Below are 22,108 nucleotides of genomic sequence, written 5' to 3'. Positions count from 1 at the left end.
GACTACAGAATAAGTAGCAGGCAGTGCTGCCAAATTCTATTAAAAAATTTGGTGACAATTGTTTAATACTTCAGAATGATTTAAGGCTTACTAGTAGCTTTTAAACATTCACAAGCTCCAAACACGGAAATGATTAGAAAAATGAAAACAAACTAGATCTGACCATAGCACTACACCTATCAAAAGCTCACACAAATGAATTTGAAATATTCATATACTCAGCAAAACAATTCTGATACTATTTTATGTGAGTTCAGTATAGAAAAAAATCAACCTTTGAAACTTAAAGGAAACATCTAACATGAAATATTGTGTTATGTCTGAATAGGCTAAATTCACTCAAAACTGCAAAAAAAACCTCTGGATGGTCATTTCACAGTTAACAGTCAAATGAGTCAATTTTATCAATGAAATTAGACAAGCAGCCACAGAAGAAATAAACTTGTGGAAAAGCAATTCATCATTTGACTTACTAGTATTTTACTGAAAACAGCACAAGACAACAAGGAAAAATTTTATTGGAAGTTCTATTTCTTAAAGTTGACACAAGTGTTGATTAATGTTTTTTTTTTTTTTTTTTTAAGTCGAGCTACAGTGCATTTCACTACTAGTCTTCTTTACTGACTGTGATGGAATGTTCAAATCTAGCTGCTGACTTTACTGCAAACTTCATCAGCATCTCCAGCTCAGTTAACAAGGCACAGCACTGCTGAACATGTCAAGTTTCCACTGCATGAAAGAAATGCTAAACAAATGAATTCCTGAGTGTATACTCATGAAAATTACAACAGCACATAGTATAGCAGTGCATACAGTCAAAATATTCACTGAACTCACTGAACTCTTGAGAAACCATATGACATGAAAATAGCTTAGATTACAAAAGCTGACAACCACTTGTTGCTTGTGTGACAGTAGATGAGAGCAAGAGTCTGAAAATGAAAAGCCTCCCAAATTCTCATGGAGTGAGAAAGGCTGTTTCTCAATAGCTGAAAGTAAAGTAGTAGTATTGGGCCAGTTGTAAAAATTTACCTAACACCTGGTCACATAGGTGGTACTTACTGAATCCTCCAAGAGTTGAAAGAATGCCACAAGGTCAAAGGCTGATCAGTGTACTACCACACACAGACTACTTTGAAAGCAGGATAGATTGAGAAGAACCTAGAAATGGGAAATGAAAATCATGAAGGCAGGAGATACCAATGGAGCAATAATTGTCTAGGAATGGTTAGGTATCCTGGCCTCAGACTGCATGAAGCTCACAAGCAGCTCTATGGCATGAAAGGAGCATCTTCCTGCCCATCTTCCCAAGATAAGTAGCCATTTCCCCCCATTGGAAAGATGAGAATGAATGGATGTAACTCTGAAAAACTAGACATCAAAACCCAGTCTTACACTCAGAAATGCTAGTAAACAAACCTGTGTATAATACAGCCAAAGAGTTATCAGTTAAAGGTGCTAGTGAAAATATCAACAAAAGCTACAAAATTAGAACATTTGAGCAGTTCACTTTATTTATATCAGCTCACTTAACTTTTCCATCAGGGTTCCCACAATGTAGGATTTGTTGTAAATTGCTGATATCCTCTCGATGTAGCTTGTAGGGAGCTTCCAGACATCCAGCATCAGGCTCCACATTGTTTGATTCCTTTGAACTACTTATAAATAATTCACTGCAAGTTTCCCCATGGTCATGTTTAAACAGTGTTCAGCTCATTCTAGTTTAAGGGAGCACAGAATGCCTAATCAAGCTTCAGTACCTGCTCTCAGCATCTGAATTCATCTGACCTTTCAAATGTCTCACTGGTAGCAAACAAATTTGTTGCCATTAGTTGAGCAGTCTTGACTACATATGCTTAGCTTATGATCAGGATCTAAATTCCAGGTTGCCACATCAACACGGATATCTCAGTAGTTGGCACAGAATACTTACAGAAACAAAAAATCTGAATTTTTTTAGTAAGAGTCTGCTATTTGTTACCAGTATCCACAAATTAACTAAGCAAACCTCTTAAGACTTAAAATACCAGAACTGAATTCAAATTCAGCAGTTCTTAGGAGTCTGCTGTACTGAAAAACTGCAAGGAGAGGCACATTGTTTTTCAAAAAAAACAAACAGTTTTGAAGAGTCCACAAACAAGTAGAAATTAAATTTCCACATAGTTCAATAGTGGTCAGTTTGATTCAATAAAGAGATATTCTAAATTGCAACTTCAGGTAGCATTAGAAATTTAGAAATCCATACTAGTATTTTCTTTCACTTGTCAACGATGAATATCTGAAGATACATTTTCAGCCTCAAAAATACAGCTCAGTAACAGTGTAACTAACCTTATTTTAAAAAGTGTATGTCATTCATGTCTTATAAACTATGTTTATATGAATACAGGCTTGTAAACAAGTTGGCAACATCCATGTTAAATATTGAAAAAGTCACAGAGAAAAAATATTAGAAGAGATCTTCACTTTTCCATTGGTTATAAGCCTGGCAGCCAGCATCTTCAGAACTGAACTATACCAACACACTACAACCACACTGAATATTGTCATTTATATGAATGACTTCCTCTGAAAATACAAAAGACAGCTCACAGTAAGAGGATTCCACAGTAGCTTAGTGGTGGTAACAGTGAAAAAGACATTCTTCACATACTAGGGACTTGCTACTTCAAGTTCATGGCTCTGGTCTATTTTAAGTACAGTTTCTTACCAGCTATAGTTTTAAACAAATTCCAGAAATGTCAATGCTCATGCAGAAATTGCATCCACCTGAAGGTGAAAACTCACAGGTCTTTCTAGTGATGCTTATACCAGCTGTTTTGTAGGATTTTAGCTGATTTTATTTATAAGCTGATTTTATTTTTTGAATAAAAAGAACAGTGCTCTGTAAGTTTGATATGAAAATATTTTAAAAGCACAAGAGAGAGACAACATGAGTTATGAAATAACAGCAGTCAGTTTTATCAAACTGTACATTAGAAAGTTACACATACATAAAACAATTCTCTATATTATTCAAATTCAGTTTCACAATTTGCTCTGATACAGTGATGCTTAAAAATGATATTCATTTTTTGACCTCATGTTAGGAAGTACACTTATTTCCTCTATTTTACAGGTGCAAGAATGTTTATTTTGATAACAATTCCATGTGGATATTCAACAAAATATTAAGTTGCATTTTCCTATCTTGAAGGCAAAAGGCTATCAACAATAATAAGCTGAGAGTTCATCATCACTCATGTCTGAATCATCTTCATCCACTTCACCTTCAATGACAGACTTCTTGCCTTTGCAGCATGATACAATTAATCCAATTAAGAAGACCTGCAAGTTGCAAATTAGTAAAATTACTTTTACTGAAGGACAACATATGGAAAACTGAATGGCAGTAAGAGTATGCAAATTTCAGTGATCTTTATTTCAAGATCAAAATACTTACTGCAATGAATGCCCAGTTCCCAAAGTAATAGACAGCACTGAAGAACCAAAATTTATGAAGAAAAAGGTATGTACGAGTAACAATACACTGATCTAAAAGGAAAGCAAATAGTAATATTAACACAACAAATAAAAGTCAGCTAATTCCAATTTATAAGACAACAGTTCAGCACTTTCAGGGGGTATTCAGCTTTTAAAAATAACTCCACCTACTTAATCAGCTCCCCCTCAAAAAGGCATAGGAGAGGAATATTTGATTTTGAGATACTGAATATGAATACAGATGGCACGAGAAGCTGATGTAAGTAAGTCCATTAGCATCAGGTACTTGACAGATCTGTTAATTACTGGCTGTTCTGACAGATCCTATTGCACTCATTCTATTTTAGATGAATTAGAATCAATAACAAGGAGATACAAAGCAGATTCTGTACTAGAAATGCACTTTAACTCAAATCAGAGATCCCCAGAAGCTGCTTTACCACCACCACATACTACAGCTCACTAGTATGAGTTAAGGATAAGTCTCATCAGGAAGGCCTGCTGCTTGACCTTCCCAAGATGACCTTCTCCCTGACCAACTGTGGTGCTTAAAATACCTTTATCAAAGCTGACAATTTCCTCTCCTTTAACAGTTCAGTGACTTATACTTAACATTTAAAATTTTTGTTAGTTTTAAGTTAAACTACTACTTTATACACCACACTGATCTCTATTTGCCTTACAGGCTATGAGATAGCATTAACTAACAAAAAGCTAAACTAGGATTTCACAGCTATTAAACATTAGACATACTGACATTGATACTTTCTACAAATAACTCAAGTGTAAAACATCTCTTGCAGAGAAAGCAGACTTCACTATCAAATGAAAGCAAGTGGAAAAGGAATTTTGCAGAAGTAATCCTTCTTGGTTCTCAATATCTCTTCAAAGAACAGAGATCAATTCTTTTATTTCCCTCTTAACACACTTCAGTAGTACATATGTAAAAAGGAGGAACAGTAATAATTTAACACATTACTGATAAAGTAAGAAATACTGCTAGGATGACAGTGCTTCACAATTGCAAGTAGTATTATCAACACCATCTGCAGTTCTCCAGCTGGTTACTTCAATTAAAAACAGCTAAAAGAACTTTCAGATGTCTTTCTACAGTAACTGGATTAAATAGATGATAAATATTTTAGAACACTTAGACCTTGAGAAAAACATCTCAATGGAATCTGTCAGAAGTTCAACTTTTAGTTAATTCTCTCTGAACTAAAACATCACTGAAAAGGCTGATGTAACATTTAATTCCTGTAGTGACAATTTAGAATAAGTGGATGAATAACCTGAATTAAGATAAAAACATTATTAAGAATGATAGTTATTCATGAATATTACTGACAATTCCTGGATCTTTGTGAACACCATAAACAAAGGTTGGAAGCCTACCATGCCTGATAGGTAATTAATCACTAAGAATAAAGCATACTATATAGTGCTGACCAAGCAACAGAACCAAAAATCAAGATTCAACATAGAACAGCTTCTTAAAGGATATCCAGTAACACTGCTAACAGCCACAATTACCTGAAGTTGACTATGTTTTGTCAGATTCACTGAAAGTTTTTGATCCTGGCAAATTAGTTTCCAACCCTTAAACTCAATTTACTTATGTTTTTGAACAAAGGCTTTTTCTTAGAAGTGAGTTGCAAGGATAAAGAAATGTGTTATAAACAAACCTTGAAGTCTACACAGTTATTTTAGGCAATGAAACATACAGGTTATACTAACAGCCTACCTTTTCTGAATCTAAAAATACAGTGAGCTTTCACAAAAGAATTTAAAAAATAGTTTTAGGGAAGAGATTAACTGTGAACACAACTTCACAACACTGATATTTTTTGGAGGAGTTAATACTGAGGTAGACGCTGGCTTCATTTGTTTGTTAATGGCTTGGACAATGATAGATTACAGCCACAGTAAAAGTCTAGATGAAATTATGGAGTAGCAGAGAACAGAGGTCAAATACACTATACAGTAAGGTCACTGTTTAGAGGGAGCCTAACATTCCAGCTCCTTGAAATAATCCCTGAAGTTCAACAAAGAAAAGAAGTACTGTCACCTTAAAGTAACACCATGCAAGTCAGGCTAAAAAACTGAGGAGGTACAGCACAACTCTGCATGAAGTCTGCAACTTTGGAAAAGCTACTTAGTCAACAAGAAAATGCCCCAGTGCCCTAGCATACAAACCAGAAGCACAGTTACCAGTATGCAGTTGCAACTGAAAAAGCTAACCAAAAAATCATGCTTCACTAACAAGAACACAGTTAGCAGGTCCAAGGAAGAGATTACTTCTTTCTACTCTAATTGGAACTGCATTTGTGTTACTTCAGACTCCCCAGTATAAGAGAAACAGCAGCACAATGGAGTAAGTCTGGCAGAGAAACACTGCAACAGCTAAAGCACTGGCATATAATGAAGATTTGTTCATTCAGCTTGGAGTAAAGGTGCTTGTAGGTGTGCCTTATTGCTACCTCTGCTATGTAACAAGGGATTAAAAATAAAAGGAAAGACTCTTAAAAAGACCTGCACAATAAAATGACAATGGATGACAGACAGGCTGCAGCAAGAAATATTCCTGTCAGGTAACAAGTAAAACTTCACTTCAGCAGGTGAAGTTTTCAACTTCACACAGGTTTCCGAATCCATGTGTGGAGACACTTACAGCAAATGGATGGACTTGAGCAACCTGCTCTGCCCAACCCTGCTGGAGGGTTGGAACAGATCTGTGTCTTGCATTCTCAAATTGATTATAATCCATATTACATCATGGTAGGTACAAGGATACCACAGACAGCTAACACTTTACATGAAATTTTGGATGGAAAACTGAGGTTGAGATTGATAGTGTCATCTACACAGTCAAGTTCTGATTTCAAGCAGAACCTAATTTTGGTAAAAATAGACTCTTAAATGAAAACCTGGTGTATATTAGAATGCACTGCATGTTAAAGAAGTCATACAAGCATCTAAGGCATGGCTTCAGGTGTTCAAAAACCATCTCATAAGGCCCTGTTGCCACTCATTGAAAAGCTCTGCAGCAGAAAGCAGCTGCTGCTAACAGTACAACTAGCAACTTGAGTTTCAAGAATGGGTTTGATGCATTTATAAACTTTAATCATCTACCAAGATCCAAAAGGGTTGAGATTTCACCTAAGAAGTGATAATTAAGGGGAAGCCTACATTTCATCCTTACCAACATTACTTCCAGGCCTATGTCACTGCTCCTAATTTAAATAATTTAAAAGTTGGATAAGTAAGACAGAATGATGGGTAGTACACATCCATGGTGCCTTGAATGCAGCAGTACTTCAACTGTGAAATTTCAAACACTTCTTAGCCTTCTGCTGATTTCCAGATATTACTCTTCATGGTGCTTTGTATGAAACATTCCTGAATACTTCACTTAGCTCACATGACTTAAGACATGAATTATTTTATGTTGCTGAAAGAACATTCCCACAGGCCAATTTTTTTCACTAGACAGCATTTACAGCTGTTTAATCTTAATCTTTCCTGCAACAAAGAGCTAAATTGTATTTTGACAAATAGGTAAAAAGCTGCAGCAGGTTGGTCTGGATGCAGTAACTCATGAAATACTCGCCAGATAGAACTTCTGGAAGTCCATACCTGGAACATACAAGTCATATCAATATAAATGTTCTTCTGACAAAAATGAGAAAAACACTACAATTCCAATACATTTTTTTACTTAGTGTACAGCAGCAGAAAATGAAGCAACCTGCGAATTTATTTGAAAAAGATTTTTGTTTGAAAAAAAACAATAGCAAAAGTTTTTTCTTGGAATCACTCAACTACCCACTTAGTGCATTGCTTAAAGGAAGTCACTAAGGTAGACAAGGGGCTCTGAAAAAACTTTGTTAAATAAATGGCAATATCTCAGCAATGTAAGTAACATGTTGCAAACTCCAAAATAAAAAGAACTTATTAACTGGATCTCATCTCAGACAAGTTGTACAGTTTAATTCAGACCATAAAGAAAACTACAGAAACACTAAAGCAGCATAGGCTAATCTGTGGCTATAGAGCATACTGAAAAGTCCTACTATTATGTTGTCTTGCAACTAAGCATTTCGCTAGGGAAATAAGAAAATTCAGTCAATTTATAATAACCAAACTGACCAAAATCAACACTAAATAACTTAATCTATACAAAGAAATTGTGTAAGATTAGGGCCCACAAAAAACACATTGCAAATAGGTAAGAAATCAAGGGATCCAACAGTGTAAGAAACCCATAGTTATATTTGTCATCCTGTGACATGTCCAATTCATTTCTCTCAAGAGAACAGCAAAACTTTCACTTCTGGTAAGATTTCATGTTGCGTGATCAGAATCCCTTTCGACCACCAGATGGAAGAAATCCTACAGCACTGGAAAGTATCCTGAGACACACACTATTTCTCACAGTTCAAAACCATTATTTACACATAACAGTGGAAATAGGGACCAAGAAATAAAATTTAAATACTCTGCTAAAGAAACAGAACATGGACTTGCTTCCGGTTCCAGCTTTGCTAACAGACCAAAGCATTCAGATAGACAAGATAAAATAAGCTTCAGGCATCCTCAGATTTAAGCAAATCTATCACAACTTTCTAATTATAAGCTTCCTCTTCACCTTTGTACCTATAAAGCTAGCAACTTACAGACTCATCCGCTTCTCTGCTTCTGTTAAGGTTATTCCAGATCTTCAAGCTGCCACTGAAGTTCGATGTTTAAAACTATTATATATCACTTTCTCAGGTTTCAAAGGAAAGATTTACACAGTGGCAATAACAGCAGCCACAAGTCACAAATATTGTAATTTATCAAAGATAGTTAAACAAGGAAAAAAGTGACTTTTTGTTGCCTATTACTCAGCAGTTTCTATATGAGAAGTAGCTGCTATCATCTCACCTCAGCTATCCCCAGTCCCATACTATTCTTTATTATAGCATACGTACAGTTAACACAGCTGTTGAGACTGTCTTGCAGGTCACAACCCAGTCCCTCTGCTGTTGCCTCTCTGGTTTCATTAGCAAGTCCATCTGCTACAGTAACCTTCTACAGTTTTTTATTAGTGGCATCACACACCAATTGTCTCTTTCCCTCAGCTGACTCTTGACAGAAATTGCTTAAACTTGAGTTACTGTTCCTTCAACTTTCACACTGATGCAAATATTAGACCTCCACCACTACTATACTAACTTCATGGTCAACTTTAACAGATTTACACTTCTGATTACTTGTAATAGGAAAAAGAATGTTGGGAAATCGGTTCATTCACATACTGGAAAGACCTGAAAACACTTTCCATCAGACTGCATGTAGGTACTAATAACTTTCCATTTAAAGAGACATGAATCACAAGGCTTCTGACTACTCAAACTGACAGAACTTTAAAGTACAAATACACAACAGAAGTGTAAGACAAATCACCCAGACGTTAAAACAAATTGCAACTATCTAGACACTTCAAATATAGATCTAATCTTGTGTTTAGCTGAAGCATCAGTGAGATAGCACCTAAAAGGGAACCATGGACACCATACAGAAGTCTAGCAGAACAGGCTTAGTTCTAACCCAAAAGCTACTTTATTCAACAAGAGCTGATGATTCCAAAGCTAGTCAAACTCTGTCAAAGAAGAAATTTAACAAGTTAAGGAGTCAGCAGCTTGGAAAATAGGAATTAGAGAACCTGCAACATGGCTCACAGTCAGCAAAAAAAGAAGATCAACTTCCTAAGTGCTCAGTAGTAAATCCTGTTCCCACTGAATGATATTCAAGCTTTTGCAAACACCCAAAATGAAATTAGTGTTTCAGTAGATACTTAAATTCTGAGAAAGCTTGTTTCAGATGGAATAACATTCCCTCAAAAATACTTATTAGTTCTAAACAAGAAATAATGAAACAGCATCACTGAAGCATTAAGTAAACTATTTAGAGCACCTTAACATTTAGAAGGCAATTTCTGCTTTCTCAGCAACTCAAGCTATAGATCTGTTACCTTACATTGGATACCTGCAAATTAAACTCAACCTGATATAAGTCTAGACAAAAACAGAAAATGTAATAAACATTAATCAGTCTGATATGAGTATTGTAGCAGTCATACAACTTGGATAATTAGACACTATATTTATATTAAACAGTTCAAAAACTTGCAAGTCCCAGCAGTGCTAGCAGGACTTGATAGATTAAAGAGGCTTCCAGTAAGATCCTCCAGGATTTTGTTCTAAAAAACAAAGAAAAAGAGTTGACTAGTAAAGTCACTAGTCAGCTATGTTTCTTCACACTGAGAATGTAATGTAGTCAAATCATCTGAGTCACACAGCCATTGCTTAAATTTGACTTTTGAGGAAAAGTTGTACATATGAACAAGAAGTTCAGGACAGTTGTAGAAAAAGGGTATTTGATCTTAGAGAATAAAATACGAGCAAACTAACTAAATATAGGCAAATTCTCATTACTTTTTTTCTGTATACATTGAAGAAGCCTATTAATACTTTCCCTCAGCATTTTAGATTTAGAGCTCATCTTAAAGCTGTGGTACTACAATGAAAAACAGCACCCAGCTATACAGCTTCTATTTTAGTTAGATTACACAGAATCTTAATATATGCAGATCTTGGCACCCTTTAACAAAATAGAGAGAAACCTCTTAAAGATATTTGAAGAGCTAAACCCATTAAGCCTGGCAAAAAAAAAGAGATTAAAGGATGATTTAACTGTAGCATTTAAATACATTTAAGTGAAGAATAGACATGGATCTAGTTAAGACAGCATTAACCAATGACTGAAATCTGTAACAACGTTAATTCCAGAGATCACATCCTTCTACAGGGAAGCAGTATCACTGCAACCAACCTGCAGAAGTGAAAGGTGCACTCTGTGTTTCAGAGAAGCTAGATATAAAATTGTATATAACATTTATGTTAATCAAAAACTGTCCTGAGGTATGATCTGTGCACAAATACAATTATAATTTCCTGTTTTTAAATCACAGACTTAATTTGATCATTTCCAAGAGCTATTTTCTGGAAGTCTTCTCTGAACACATTTAAAGCAAATCGCAGCTACCAATTCCTACTTTAAAGACCATAAAGATAAGTATTAACTTTGAAGGCAATCCTAGATCTGAACATACATGCAAGATTCCAGAATGCAAGGAATCAATGAACAGCATAAACTATCCCTTTCACTTTAATCAAAGCACTTTTGATTAACCACCTACCTCCTTTAACAGTATTAACTTAGCACAAGCTTCATCTTGCACTAGCTCAGATTCCCTGAAACTACACTACACCACTTTGACTTCAACATAAACCTAATTTTTCTCATTTTGTTTATTTTTACTTTCATACTGTCTCTTCTTATCTATCCTTTCCATCTACATGAAAAAAGATTTGAAAAAAGCATCTGATATTTTAGCAGACTGATCTTGATCCTTTAATGTCTTCACATGAAACACTTCTATCCTAAGAAGAACTTCATAGCCAGTTAATACATAGAGGCATTTACAAAAGCAGAACAAATTTCAGAGTTGGGATACCTTTATTATTCCCTAGAGAATTAAGGAAGTTATGAATATCATTAAAGAGTTAAATTTAAATGTCTCAATGCCAAATTTTAAATAAAATCTGGATGCAATTAGTAATTGTCACTAATGATGCTCTAAAAACAAGTTCCCATACTTTGACATCATATGTCTCCATCATACATGCAGTTAACTTTAGCCCAATCATGATTACCTGATAATTCAGACACTATTGAATTTTAGCTACTCCACTAATTTCAGCTGCTAAATAGGACTGTCTGGAGTCAAGCATGCACCACGGTGCTTAAATTGATTTGTCATGATTATGGAGAAGTTCCACAGTGTAAGATATGTAGAGATTGAAGGCAAAGCACCAGATTAGGTCATTCAAAACATTAACAGAAGAAAGGATCAACTCTTTGCTAAAAGCCTCCTACTGTTCAGGCTTTGCGGCTTTTTTGCCTTCAAAAATTCAGTTAAATCCACAATTGGTGTTTCTAGGATTCTTCAGAAGTGCCAATATACACATGAGAAAGCTTCACACAACCTCCACCCCATACATCTCCTGGATTTCTATGTTTAAATAATAAACAGAACACACTCCCATTTGACATTCCCATCTGGAACTTCTCTAACTTATAGTCTAAATCTAGTCTTTATATAAACCTGCATTTATTGATTTCCAGATCACAGGGCAGTCTGAGAAGAAAACACATACCTAATTAGTACAGTAAGGTCTGCTCAGATTAAGCCTGAGATATTTTACTTTTTTTCCCCCATTTCTCTCCATATATAACTGTTCAAGTCAGTGCAGGTCTATGGAAAATCTCTGCAGATAAACTGCGCCCAGCATTTAACAGGCCTCAGAAAAGCCTCATTTCTCCAGTTCAGTGAAGCAGAAAATCCAAACCAAGATAATTCATAGCATGTTATACACTTAAAGTGAACGATGCTTCCTGTATTATACAAATGCTTTCATGACTTCTGATCTAACAAGAGGCAGATACTGTTTAACATCACACAATCAAGGCTAGGAAAAAACTGGGATCAAAGCTTTCAGTTGAATCATTGTTCATTTACATTATTTACATTAAGCCCTGTTAAATTAACCAGATGAGTTTAACCTATATCACATTTTCAGTTCGTTAGTACAACTGCAAAGTTCTAATATTACATAATTAAGCCTTTTTTGACCTTAAAAGAACTATAGACCCGGCACTTCAGCTAGCATTAGTCCTTAAAAACTATCAAATGAGATCTTTGCCCAACTGCAAACAAAAACATTTGTTTTGCATATAAGAATAGGCAATTCACAGTCTCAAGACCATTTAAAAAAGCTTTGTAAGAAATCTGTATTAACCAGAACAAGCCTTTTGCACAAAGTATTGAAGCACAACTAAGAAAAAGTGTTTTATTGAGTTAGAGGATAGTCTGCTCTATTACTTCTGGTTTGTCTATTTCTAGTAGTTGTGCTATCACAGCCTCTGGCATCCAGTATACAGCAAGTTGCCTCATGAATAACGTAAGGAAATAACAAGGTTTAATGTATGAAATCAAACAATAATTAAATCTATAAATTATATATTTTAGTCTAAATACTTGAGTTTTCTGTGCTAGTATTGTATTTCATTTGTCTCATCTTTTTGTGGAAGACAATCATCTCTCAAACTGAGCACCAGTATGAAGCAAGCATGTATATAAAACATTCTCCATTAAATACTTAAGTTTTAACAGTACTTAAGTTTGAGTATTAGCTACTTAAACAAGATCAGATCTTTTCTACCACCTTAGAAATAGTGTAAATACAGTACTCATGTCTGCAATACTCAAGTATTCAATAAAACTGTGCTGACAGCTATAGGTGTATCTATCAATCAGTATAGTTGTTGAAAGGTTATAGCTTTAAGAAAAACAGAATGAATTCAGTCAAGCAACACAAAATACAATGAGCACTGAGAAGACAAATCAATATTTGCACTTAGCTCTAGTTCAGTGGTTTTCATAAGATAAAACCCTAACAGCAAAGTGGTCAATAAAAAGTGCTTGCCACCACTTCTAAAGTTCATTACATCTATGCTTAATATGCATCTAGTATTCCTATAAAAAGAAAATTTAAAATCCAATTCTTAACTTTGATACAAATTTCATTTAACATTTTTTAGCTATCACATAGATCTGAACCAGTTCTTCCACTAAATTACTTAGATATGAAAATAGCAGGTATTTCACAGGCAAGTATAACATTTCACCTAACACAGCCCAATCAACTAGGTGAAACAGTGAATAGCTTTCATTAACAAATTTACTATTTTTTTTTTTTTTTTACTTTTTTATCTATAATATGACCTTAACAACCTGACTGCACCTATAGATATAGAACTCTACTATACCCTTTGGATCACATTAGTATTCACATCTAAAAAAATTAACTCACCCTCTACTTAGATTAGGCTTACACAGGACAGCATGTCAATACCTTCACCACCTCTTTCTAATTAACAAAGGAGAGCATGACTCAAAGATACCTACTGTAATGATGTATGTCAACAAACTAAAGCCATTGTTTCATTTACACAGGCCAACTCTTGTGTTCAGCACAGAAAACAAGCTTTAAGCATCAGCTATATCGTTTCCATTGCTCAAAAAAGTTAGGAAAAAAGTCATAGTAGGTATTTAAAGTACTTACAAATATCACCAATTACAGGTAGAACTTAAGAAACTTATTTCTCAGCCCAATTGCACTTCCTTAAATTTAACAGCAAAGTCTGATTAAGATCAAACCCAAATTTCCCCAGAGAAGTCAAGATTAATGAGCTTATCAATGACAGAGTACATTCTTCTTCCAGCAAATATTAGCCAAGCTGAGAAGCTGCTTACAAGATCTATAAAACCTTCTAAGTGATCTCATTTTGAAAGACAACTGATTTTACTCTTCTGAACTCTGCCACAGAAGAGTTTATTTTTAACAATATTGCAGTTTCAATACAAGTTGAACCATTACATCCCTAAAAAAAAAAAAATCAAAGCATCTCAGACTATTATGGCTAAAAGCAGCTATCAAAAATGTGAATGAACAATTTGTTTCAGTGGAGTCTAGAAAAATCCACCACTCATGATAGATGACAAAGAAATATGAATAGAAACCAATATACTAAATTTGAGGAGGGTACATACATGGGAAATACCCTGCAAAAGACCAAAAACTTGATAAGATTATACATCCAGTTAACTCCACTACAAACATTTAAAATTGAATATCCTTCCCAGTAACACAAATAAGAGAAGCTGAGGAGTTGCTAAGATATTCCAGAAGTCAGAGTTTAGTACTTACAGAATTTTGGTAAGGTAAGGTAAGAGAATAGAAGACTTAAGAGCACTGTTTATCTTTTGTATCAATTACAGACACACCTTTAAGGTACATTAAAACATACTCAATTCAGCTTATTTACACAGAAGCTGAAAGTTTGCCAGAGAAAACAATTGAGAGCTTCAGCTAAAAAACATGAACCATACTGAAGGCCATACATCTTTGAGCAAACTTTTAAAAAGAACAAAACAATCAAAAATTGATAGTGGCCTTAAACTGCAGTGTCAATAGTGAAACAGCTAGTGCAATTCAAATGACTCAAAAATTGGTTACATGCAAAAGAAAGGGGAAGTGTTAAAAAAATCTTAATTATTAGCTTAGTTAGCTTGTTCTTGAAGAAATTCCTAGCTCAAGGCCAGTGTCAAGGAACAGTAGTATCTACAGAAACTGTCTCAAAAACTGACTGCAAAAGATAGAAAAGTCAGGAAAAGCTCTCATTATTCATCTGCTTGCTAGTCACTATTCATCTTAATAGTCACTACATCTTAAGTATAAAATTCTCTTATTTGCAAATTGGCACTGAGAAGTTCAGATCTTAATTTTCTTGAGTACATTACAAATATCGACAGAATATTTCCCTAAATGTTTGGATAGTAAACATGCACTAATGACATTTCAGATGCTAAAACGCTAAGCTATTCACAGCCTTGAGTTTATTATTAATATCTTCTACATACATATTAAAATACATAGAAGACTAAAGTTAACTGCAATATACCGTTGAACTGCTTCTACTAAACTTCAGTTGTCAGCAGTACGTTTTCTGGACATAACTGTACATTAAGTCTCATTAGAACACAAAATTAAAGTAAAAAATTTGAGCTCCTTATTACACCTATGCATACATTTCATATATTACATACACAAGAAATGAGTTTCTTACCTTCAGGTGCATCTGCATCACAGTCTTTTACTACAAATGTTGTGACATTCTTTGGCTGGCCATCAGTTGTCTTATTACTCTACATAAATACATAAGTTAGTCTAGACTTCCTTAAATAAACATTTTTCAGTATAGTACTAGTTTATTTTTAAAAACAGAAGCCTTGATGAATTTATGCCTTTAGAAGGATTTGGATTTTGAACAGTACATTAAGAAGCTATCATTTAAGACTAGTTTCACATGAAAAATTCTGCTCTCATTTAGAAGAAATGAACAAGTTACGCGTTTTGAAAGCCTGGGCAAAATACTTTATACCTAAAAGTAAATCTTATGTTTTCATAAACAATTTGGAATTCATCCTTGGTGATGAAGAAATCATTGAAGTGCTAGGCTTGAATAATAATACTGAATATAATTACAACCTGGTATAAGAGTTAGATGTAGAACATCCATTACACATAGATAACCTCCAATATATTTAGATAGCCAAGAAAAAAAGCCAAGATAGGAGGAAGAAAGTTTCCCAAGAAAATTACTGGAAAGTCAAACACTCCTGTTCAAACTCAAACTGTTTTACAACTTGAAAAAACTGATCCTTACACTTGATTAATCAGTGCATCTTCAGATGCTTTCTGAATATCCTCTACTGTGCAAGGCTGTACTTTTGTCATCTCAAATATATATACACACAAGAACATTAACTGTTAACAACAGCATTACTTTTAGCCACTCATCTCCAAAATCTAGTGGAAGCTCGCAGCTTCTATCAATAGAAATGAAGCATAATTCCAAGTTTGGCACTGTGTAAAGGTTACCAAGGAATTGTGACATTATACACAGTATAGCCATTTTAGGCTTGTGCAGTACCAAGCAGTTTCAACAGTAGCTGAAAAAACCTGACTAGAAAATTCTTTAAAAACTAAGAATGAGCCCAATTTGAAGAGTCTGCATAGATGTGACTAAACTTGTAAATAAAAAACACATGCCACGTTACATCTTACCTGTACCAGGTATTTTTGGCTTCCATACATTACATATTGAGGGGCAAGACTGTAGATCATGTAACTTGTATGAAGAACTATCAACAGAAGTATCATACAGAGAAATAAGAGTGCTTGAGGTCTAGTTTTTCCTCGTCTGATTTTATAAAGCTACAAATAGAAAACATACAAGAGCTAATATTAAAAATCAAGTTGGTTTTAGGTAAAAAGAAATCCCATTTCCTCCTCAACCTAAATAACAAGTACAATTCTACTGGAAAACTACTATAAATTTTCTTCCAGCAACTTAATTCCAGTGAGTTAAAGCAGATTTTCAGGTATACTTACAGGAAGTTCTAAACGTAACTATTTAATCAAAATAATTGTACCAGTGACCCAGAGCATTTATAGATTGGGAAGCTTCCTAAAACAATTAATAGTGCGATAGTAAGATAACAAATAGCGTTGCTTATCACATTTATTAAGCGATGGTTTGCCAAGAAGTACTGCATCCTCTGGCTAAGGTGTAACTTCATCTATCATTGCTTCTCTAATCAGACAAAACCAGAAGAGGGAATCATGAGATTGTATTCTTAAGTACTGAAAACAACTGCACACGATGGAGCTGCATCTTCTCCACTTTCTTCTCCAGGGAAGAGATAATCCCTTGCTGTTATCTGTAGATAACTCTACTCCACTGTGATGCCCACAGGCTTAGATGAAGTGCCATGTAAGAGAGAAGAACCTGGCATCTGGTAAATGATGAAGACCAAAAACAACAAGTCTCAGCTTATTGCCAGGACTCACTGTCACCATTCACAGTTTTGGGATGTCACCACAGAAAAGGGTGTCAGTGGGTAAAAGCAATGCAGGAGCAAAAACTGGGGAAGTGTTTAGCCAAGGATCAAATACGATTGCTATGCTGTTGTTTATAAATACAGCAGTACTATTTGCATCATACTTAGATACGGTATATCACTGTACTCTTAATCTAACTAAAGAAACTTGCTTGCCACCTAAAAATCAAGTCAAGCCTTACTGACTCCACATTCCTGATTTTAAGTTTATTAAATTTCAGTGCATCAAAATCATGTGGCTTCAAAGAGCCAGAAGCCACTGATTTCATATGCCAAAGGAGTCAGCTGTCTATTGCTTATCACAATAGAACAGTTTTGTCTGACAGCTTGCAAAACAGAGCCGCTTTCCAAAACAGTAGAAGTTGCACAGTATGCCTTTAGCACTCATTACAGATACAAATAACATTTGTGGCATTTCTGTATTTAAGAAGCAGAACATAACTACTCATTAAAAATCTCCATGGGACATTACTCAAACATTAATAGTTTCCTTTATAAAATTAAGCAATATTTACCCTTATCCAGAAGAACCAAATACCCATATTTCGAATCCCTGCCATTGAAGTGAAGATAAAGTACATAACAATAGTTGTAATAAGAATATAATCAAGTGGGAAAACCTAAAAACAAAAAAATACAAGAACTTGAAATGACAGAATAATTAGAAGACATGCTCTTCTCCCATTTAGATAGAAACTACTTAGCTTTGTCTAAAACATCTGAGGTAGTAAGTCATTTAAAAGCTTTGTAGGTCTCCCCATATAGAGCTAGTATGGCTTGCCATTAACAGAGTTTACAGTTTATGAAACTAGCTAAGTATTTCTCTTAATTTAAAACTTTACATATTTTCAGGCCACAAAATACCTGTTTTTTTAAAAATACTTTTAGAACAGAAGACCCACAGCAGCAAAACTAATCTTAGAACTATACAAGCATGTGATTCTTTCTGAACATACTTGTGTACAGCATTTAACAGTTAGAGATAATGCTGCTGCTGAACACTGCTTCTCCTAGCAATAAGCTGTAGCAGTTAATAGTTTTTGAAACTATTGAGTAAGCAATGCTTTGTACCAAACCATTACAGTGAGAATATGGACAGAATTCAGGGATAACTAAAGTACTAACAATTACAACTTTCCCTTTCATTAATTTACCCATTACTGTTTCACGTTTGTAAAATTCATGTGGAAATATCTTCCAAATCTACTCAAGTTCATACATAAGAAAACACACATTTTATTTCAGAGTAATACAGTATTATAACATGCCTAACTGCACAGAACATAGTATATCTTTACAAGGTGTAATAAATACATCAAAAGGTGAAGTACATTTACTTCCCTTAAGAGGGATAAGTTACTAAAAAACTCAAATATAAATAGGACATGAAAAAAGTTATTCTGTGCATAGTAACTTGTGACAACCATCATCAACACCACAACTACATTTTTCTGATCAAAGTTAACCTCCAGCACTACCTTTCTCTTGTTTGGATGACTTTCATCAACCCAAGATCTTCATATCTACACCCATTAACTAAAACAAATCATCTGTAAAAGCAAGGCAACTTTCCTACTGAACACAGATCTAGACAATTTTCTTTAAGATTTAAAAGTACAGTTTTCTTTTAGCAGCTTCGATAATCAGCAGAACATCCTTATATCTGTACATCACCAATTTACTTACTGTTTGAAGAACAGGTAGCAGCATATTCAATGGATTGGTCAAATTGGTTCCTAAAATTATAAATCCAGAGTCAAAGCCAGCTGAATGTAGGGCTTTGTCTAAACTGCAGAAATTAAGAAAAATTGGGTAAGCTCTACAGTTATTCAGGAGTTGTCTTAAATTTAAAACAGCAGCTCAAAAAATTGCTGAACTAAGCCTAGAGATTAAGAGCTGTTTCATACTTGTATGGACCCACTGTTCTATAAAACTCACTGCACTCATTCTACAGAAATCTATATTGATTTCTTTATTCCCTCAATATTTTGGTTCTTCCTTAGTTCAGGCCTTTTAACTTATTTGCCTAGTCTGAAAAATTAAAGAAACTCAACAAGTTTCAAGTGTTGGTTACAATCTTCATTAAAATCCGTACTTTGTAGCTCTGTTACTTTCAATTACATGAAACAATTATAATGCACATGATTACACATTATTATTTACCACAAGGAAAAGCACCTGTTAACCAGCCCAGCAAGTACCTACACATTTAAGTTCATTCAAGCACTCAATAGTTCTATACTCTTAATTAAGTTTGTTTAAAGTTCATGATTTCTCTACCACATCAGAATGTTTTCAGCAGCATGCAGTTAAACTGAGATGTACCCCTGATTGTTTTAGTACATTTTGATTTCAATATGCATTACAATGAAAAATGCAGCACTGGCTATGGAAACATATCATAGGAAAGAAACTACTTCTGAAGCAAGCCACCCCGAACTGACTTAGAAGAGAAAGTGCATAGTTCAAATAGTTAAAAGTGTTGAAATGTACTTACTTTGACAAGAAGAGAGAAACAGTGAAGAGTAGTGCTACAATGATGAAGAATACTCCCCATACAATCTAGAAGCAAAAACATTTTACAATGAAACTGAAAATGCCTGCAGTTGATAAAATAACAAAACTTGTCTGAGTTCCAATAAAGGAACTCCGATCTTGGACCTCAGACACAAGCAGTTAAAAATAGTTTTGGTAAAGATTTGACAGAAGCACTAGAAATGCTTACTCAGGTAAAAAGATTTATGTCAAGCATTCAAGAAGACAATCACACAAGATGAGAACAATTTCTGTCCAGCAGATACATTGAGCTCAGAGTCAAGCATTGAAGTACATCCTGGGTTGTAAGATCAAGTTCCAACGTCCCCTGCTGTGAGCAAGGACACCTTCAGTTTGCCTGGAGTCCCATTGAACATGATCTTGAACATTTCAAGGGGCATCAACAATTTCTGAGCAACTCATCATGCTCTAAGTAAAGAATTTATTCTTTAGATCTAATCTAAATCTACCCTCTTCAGGCTAACTCTCTCATAGCACTACATCCTTTTATTAAATCTAGAAATGTCAAAAAAGTGCCATTAAGAACACAGATGTTATATTAAATGAACATAACATTCACCAGAATGCATTATCAATACTTGTTTTATACAATGGAAAGCCTTCATAATATGAAGGCATCTGGGCATTAAGTATATTTCTACTGCTGCACTATCACATCCAGTAGCATGCTCCATTTAAACAAGGTACAATTACTTCTGAGTTGAGAGCTATTTGGAGGAACGCTGACAAAATCAGTTTGATGGACTGATGTAAAATTCAGGTAAGCAGGCCTATATGCTAGACTTGCATCTTGCTTCTGCCTGCACATCCTCAGTCACCACTATTATTTCAAAGTAGCTTTCAAGCCTCACATTACAGAAAGCAGCTTTCAGAGTATTTTAACTCATAGGTTTAAGTTACCTAGAAATCTACCTTTGAAATTATCTTTAGACTTGAGAACAGACAAGAAAATAACATAACTACCACAGTAGTAGAAGAGTTGAGTTTCAAGAAAATATAAATGCAACTTGAATACTGCCATACTAAGATATGCTTTCATCTAAGGACAAATGAAGATAAACTTGACATTAACACATCAAAATAAGCAGATAACCTCTCCTCTAGAGAGTTCTAGAACCAGAGTTCCTATATTCCTTCAGCTGCCCACGTCATTTAATCTGTTCAAAAGTTTCATACAAAAGCCAGCCACCGCACTTATTTTGCTAACAAATAAGTATAGCTAAGTACAAATAACTGCTACGGACCACTGTAATTATCAGCTACTGCTACTGTTTTTGAAGCGCTGGAAAGCTTTTTTGGTAAGCTTTTGCTTGGAAATCTGGATCACCAATATAAAACTGCCAGATGTACAAACTAAGAAAGGAATGCTTTAAGATTGTATTTCTCCACAGTAAACTCACCAGGAATTAGCTGTTCAAGAAACAGAGGCACAAAAAACCATTAAGCTTGCATTACTTTATGACTCCCTATCAACTATAGGCAGTAGACATATCCATACTTCCTCTAGTATACACCTTTTGAAACATTACACTTAAGTGAATAAACAATTGAAAAAGCACTTCATGTTTTAACTCCAGTCACATTAACATAAGCCTTTTCTATCAAACTCAAGACCTATAATTCTGCCGTATTTCATTTTATGCTTCTACAGGGCTATTAAGACTTCTAAATCACAGTTAACATCAACTTACATTCATGTAATTCCAAAGCACCTATTGACCCAGATCTACATAAGAAACCTCATGTTATCTACATTCTTCCCATACCTTATAACTTGCCCTATAGACTAATCAAGGCTTCACTATTAATCAGCACATTGCTGATTAATAAACACTAACACTCAGACTCATAGGCAAGCTTGCAACTTACAGTTTGTCTAGCAGCTGAAGATCAATCTGATCAAGTTAAATTAAAAGCAGCATGGTATAACTGTACTACTGTCTACTAGTTTAAGCCAACTGGATTCTCTTAAAATATTTTAGATACAGCCATAAAGATTTACCAAGGGTTCTAATTCTGCTTTGTCACAGCACAAATGAGAAGGAATCCAAGCTCCTAAGAACACATTCTACTTTAAAGCAAAGGACAGTACTTGATTAAACAGAAGCTCTTGTTCTTTTAACAGACCTACTTATCAACTGGTGCTAAAAAGCTTTGACTACTAGATCAGGCAAAAAACAACCTGGGTTTCAGCCAAACAGTAGACAGAGGAACTGAAGAAGGTTATTTTCCAAAGAAAAAAGTAATCTTTAATTCATATCAAAAGAATTCAAAGCTTTCAACACAAGATTAGATTTCTACACCATACTATTTTTGCAAGCAAGGTCTCAGTGCTATCACAACTCATGCTATGTTATTATTTTCACTTTAATCAGGCCTGCTCCATTGTCAGGTCACTTCCTAAAACAATCAGGTGCAAAAACACTGAACCCACCA

General features: G+C 34.7%; 1 protein-coding gene across 2 annotated transcripts in view; it reads right to left on the bottom strand.

Annotated features, from left to right (window-relative positions):
* Positions 1-1,379: 1,379 nt before the first annotated feature.
* The window catches only part of LMBRD1 (LMBR1 domain containing 1), a 66,144-nt gene continuing 45,415 nt past the window's right edge, over positions 1,380-22,108 (bottom strand). Inside the window, exons 10-16 of one of the 2 annotated variants that reach the window (XM_031611365.2) lie at positions 19,614-19,678; positions 18,803-18,905; positions 17,632-17,736; positions 16,281-16,430; positions 15,280-15,358; positions 3,443-3,534; positions 1,380-3,327 (exon numbers count right to left, since the gene is read on the bottom strand). In XM_031611365.2, the coding sequence (XP_031467225.1) occupies positions 3,208-3,327; positions 3,443-3,534; positions 15,280-15,358; positions 16,281-16,430; positions 17,632-17,736; positions 18,803-18,905; positions 19,614-19,678 (714 nt within the window). In that variant the 3' untranslated portion in view covers positions 1,380-3,207. The remainder of the gene's footprint in view (positions 3,328-3,442; positions 3,535-15,279; positions 15,359-16,280; positions 16,431-17,631; positions 17,737-18,802; positions 18,906-19,613; positions 19,679-22,108) is intronic. The other variant, XM_031611364.2, reaches the window with a different exon arrangement.

This window comes from Phasianus colchicus, chromosome 2 (genome assembly GCF_987193195.1).
Source record: "Phasianus colchicus chromosome 2, bPhaCol1.hap1.1, whole genome shotgun sequence".
Lineage (NCBI taxonomy): Eukaryota > Metazoa > Chordata > Aves > Galliformes > Phasianidae > Phasianus > Phasianus colchicus.
The sequence above is the reverse complement of the archived record's forward strand: the minus strand, read 5'-3'. Positions and strand labels throughout refer to the sequence as shown.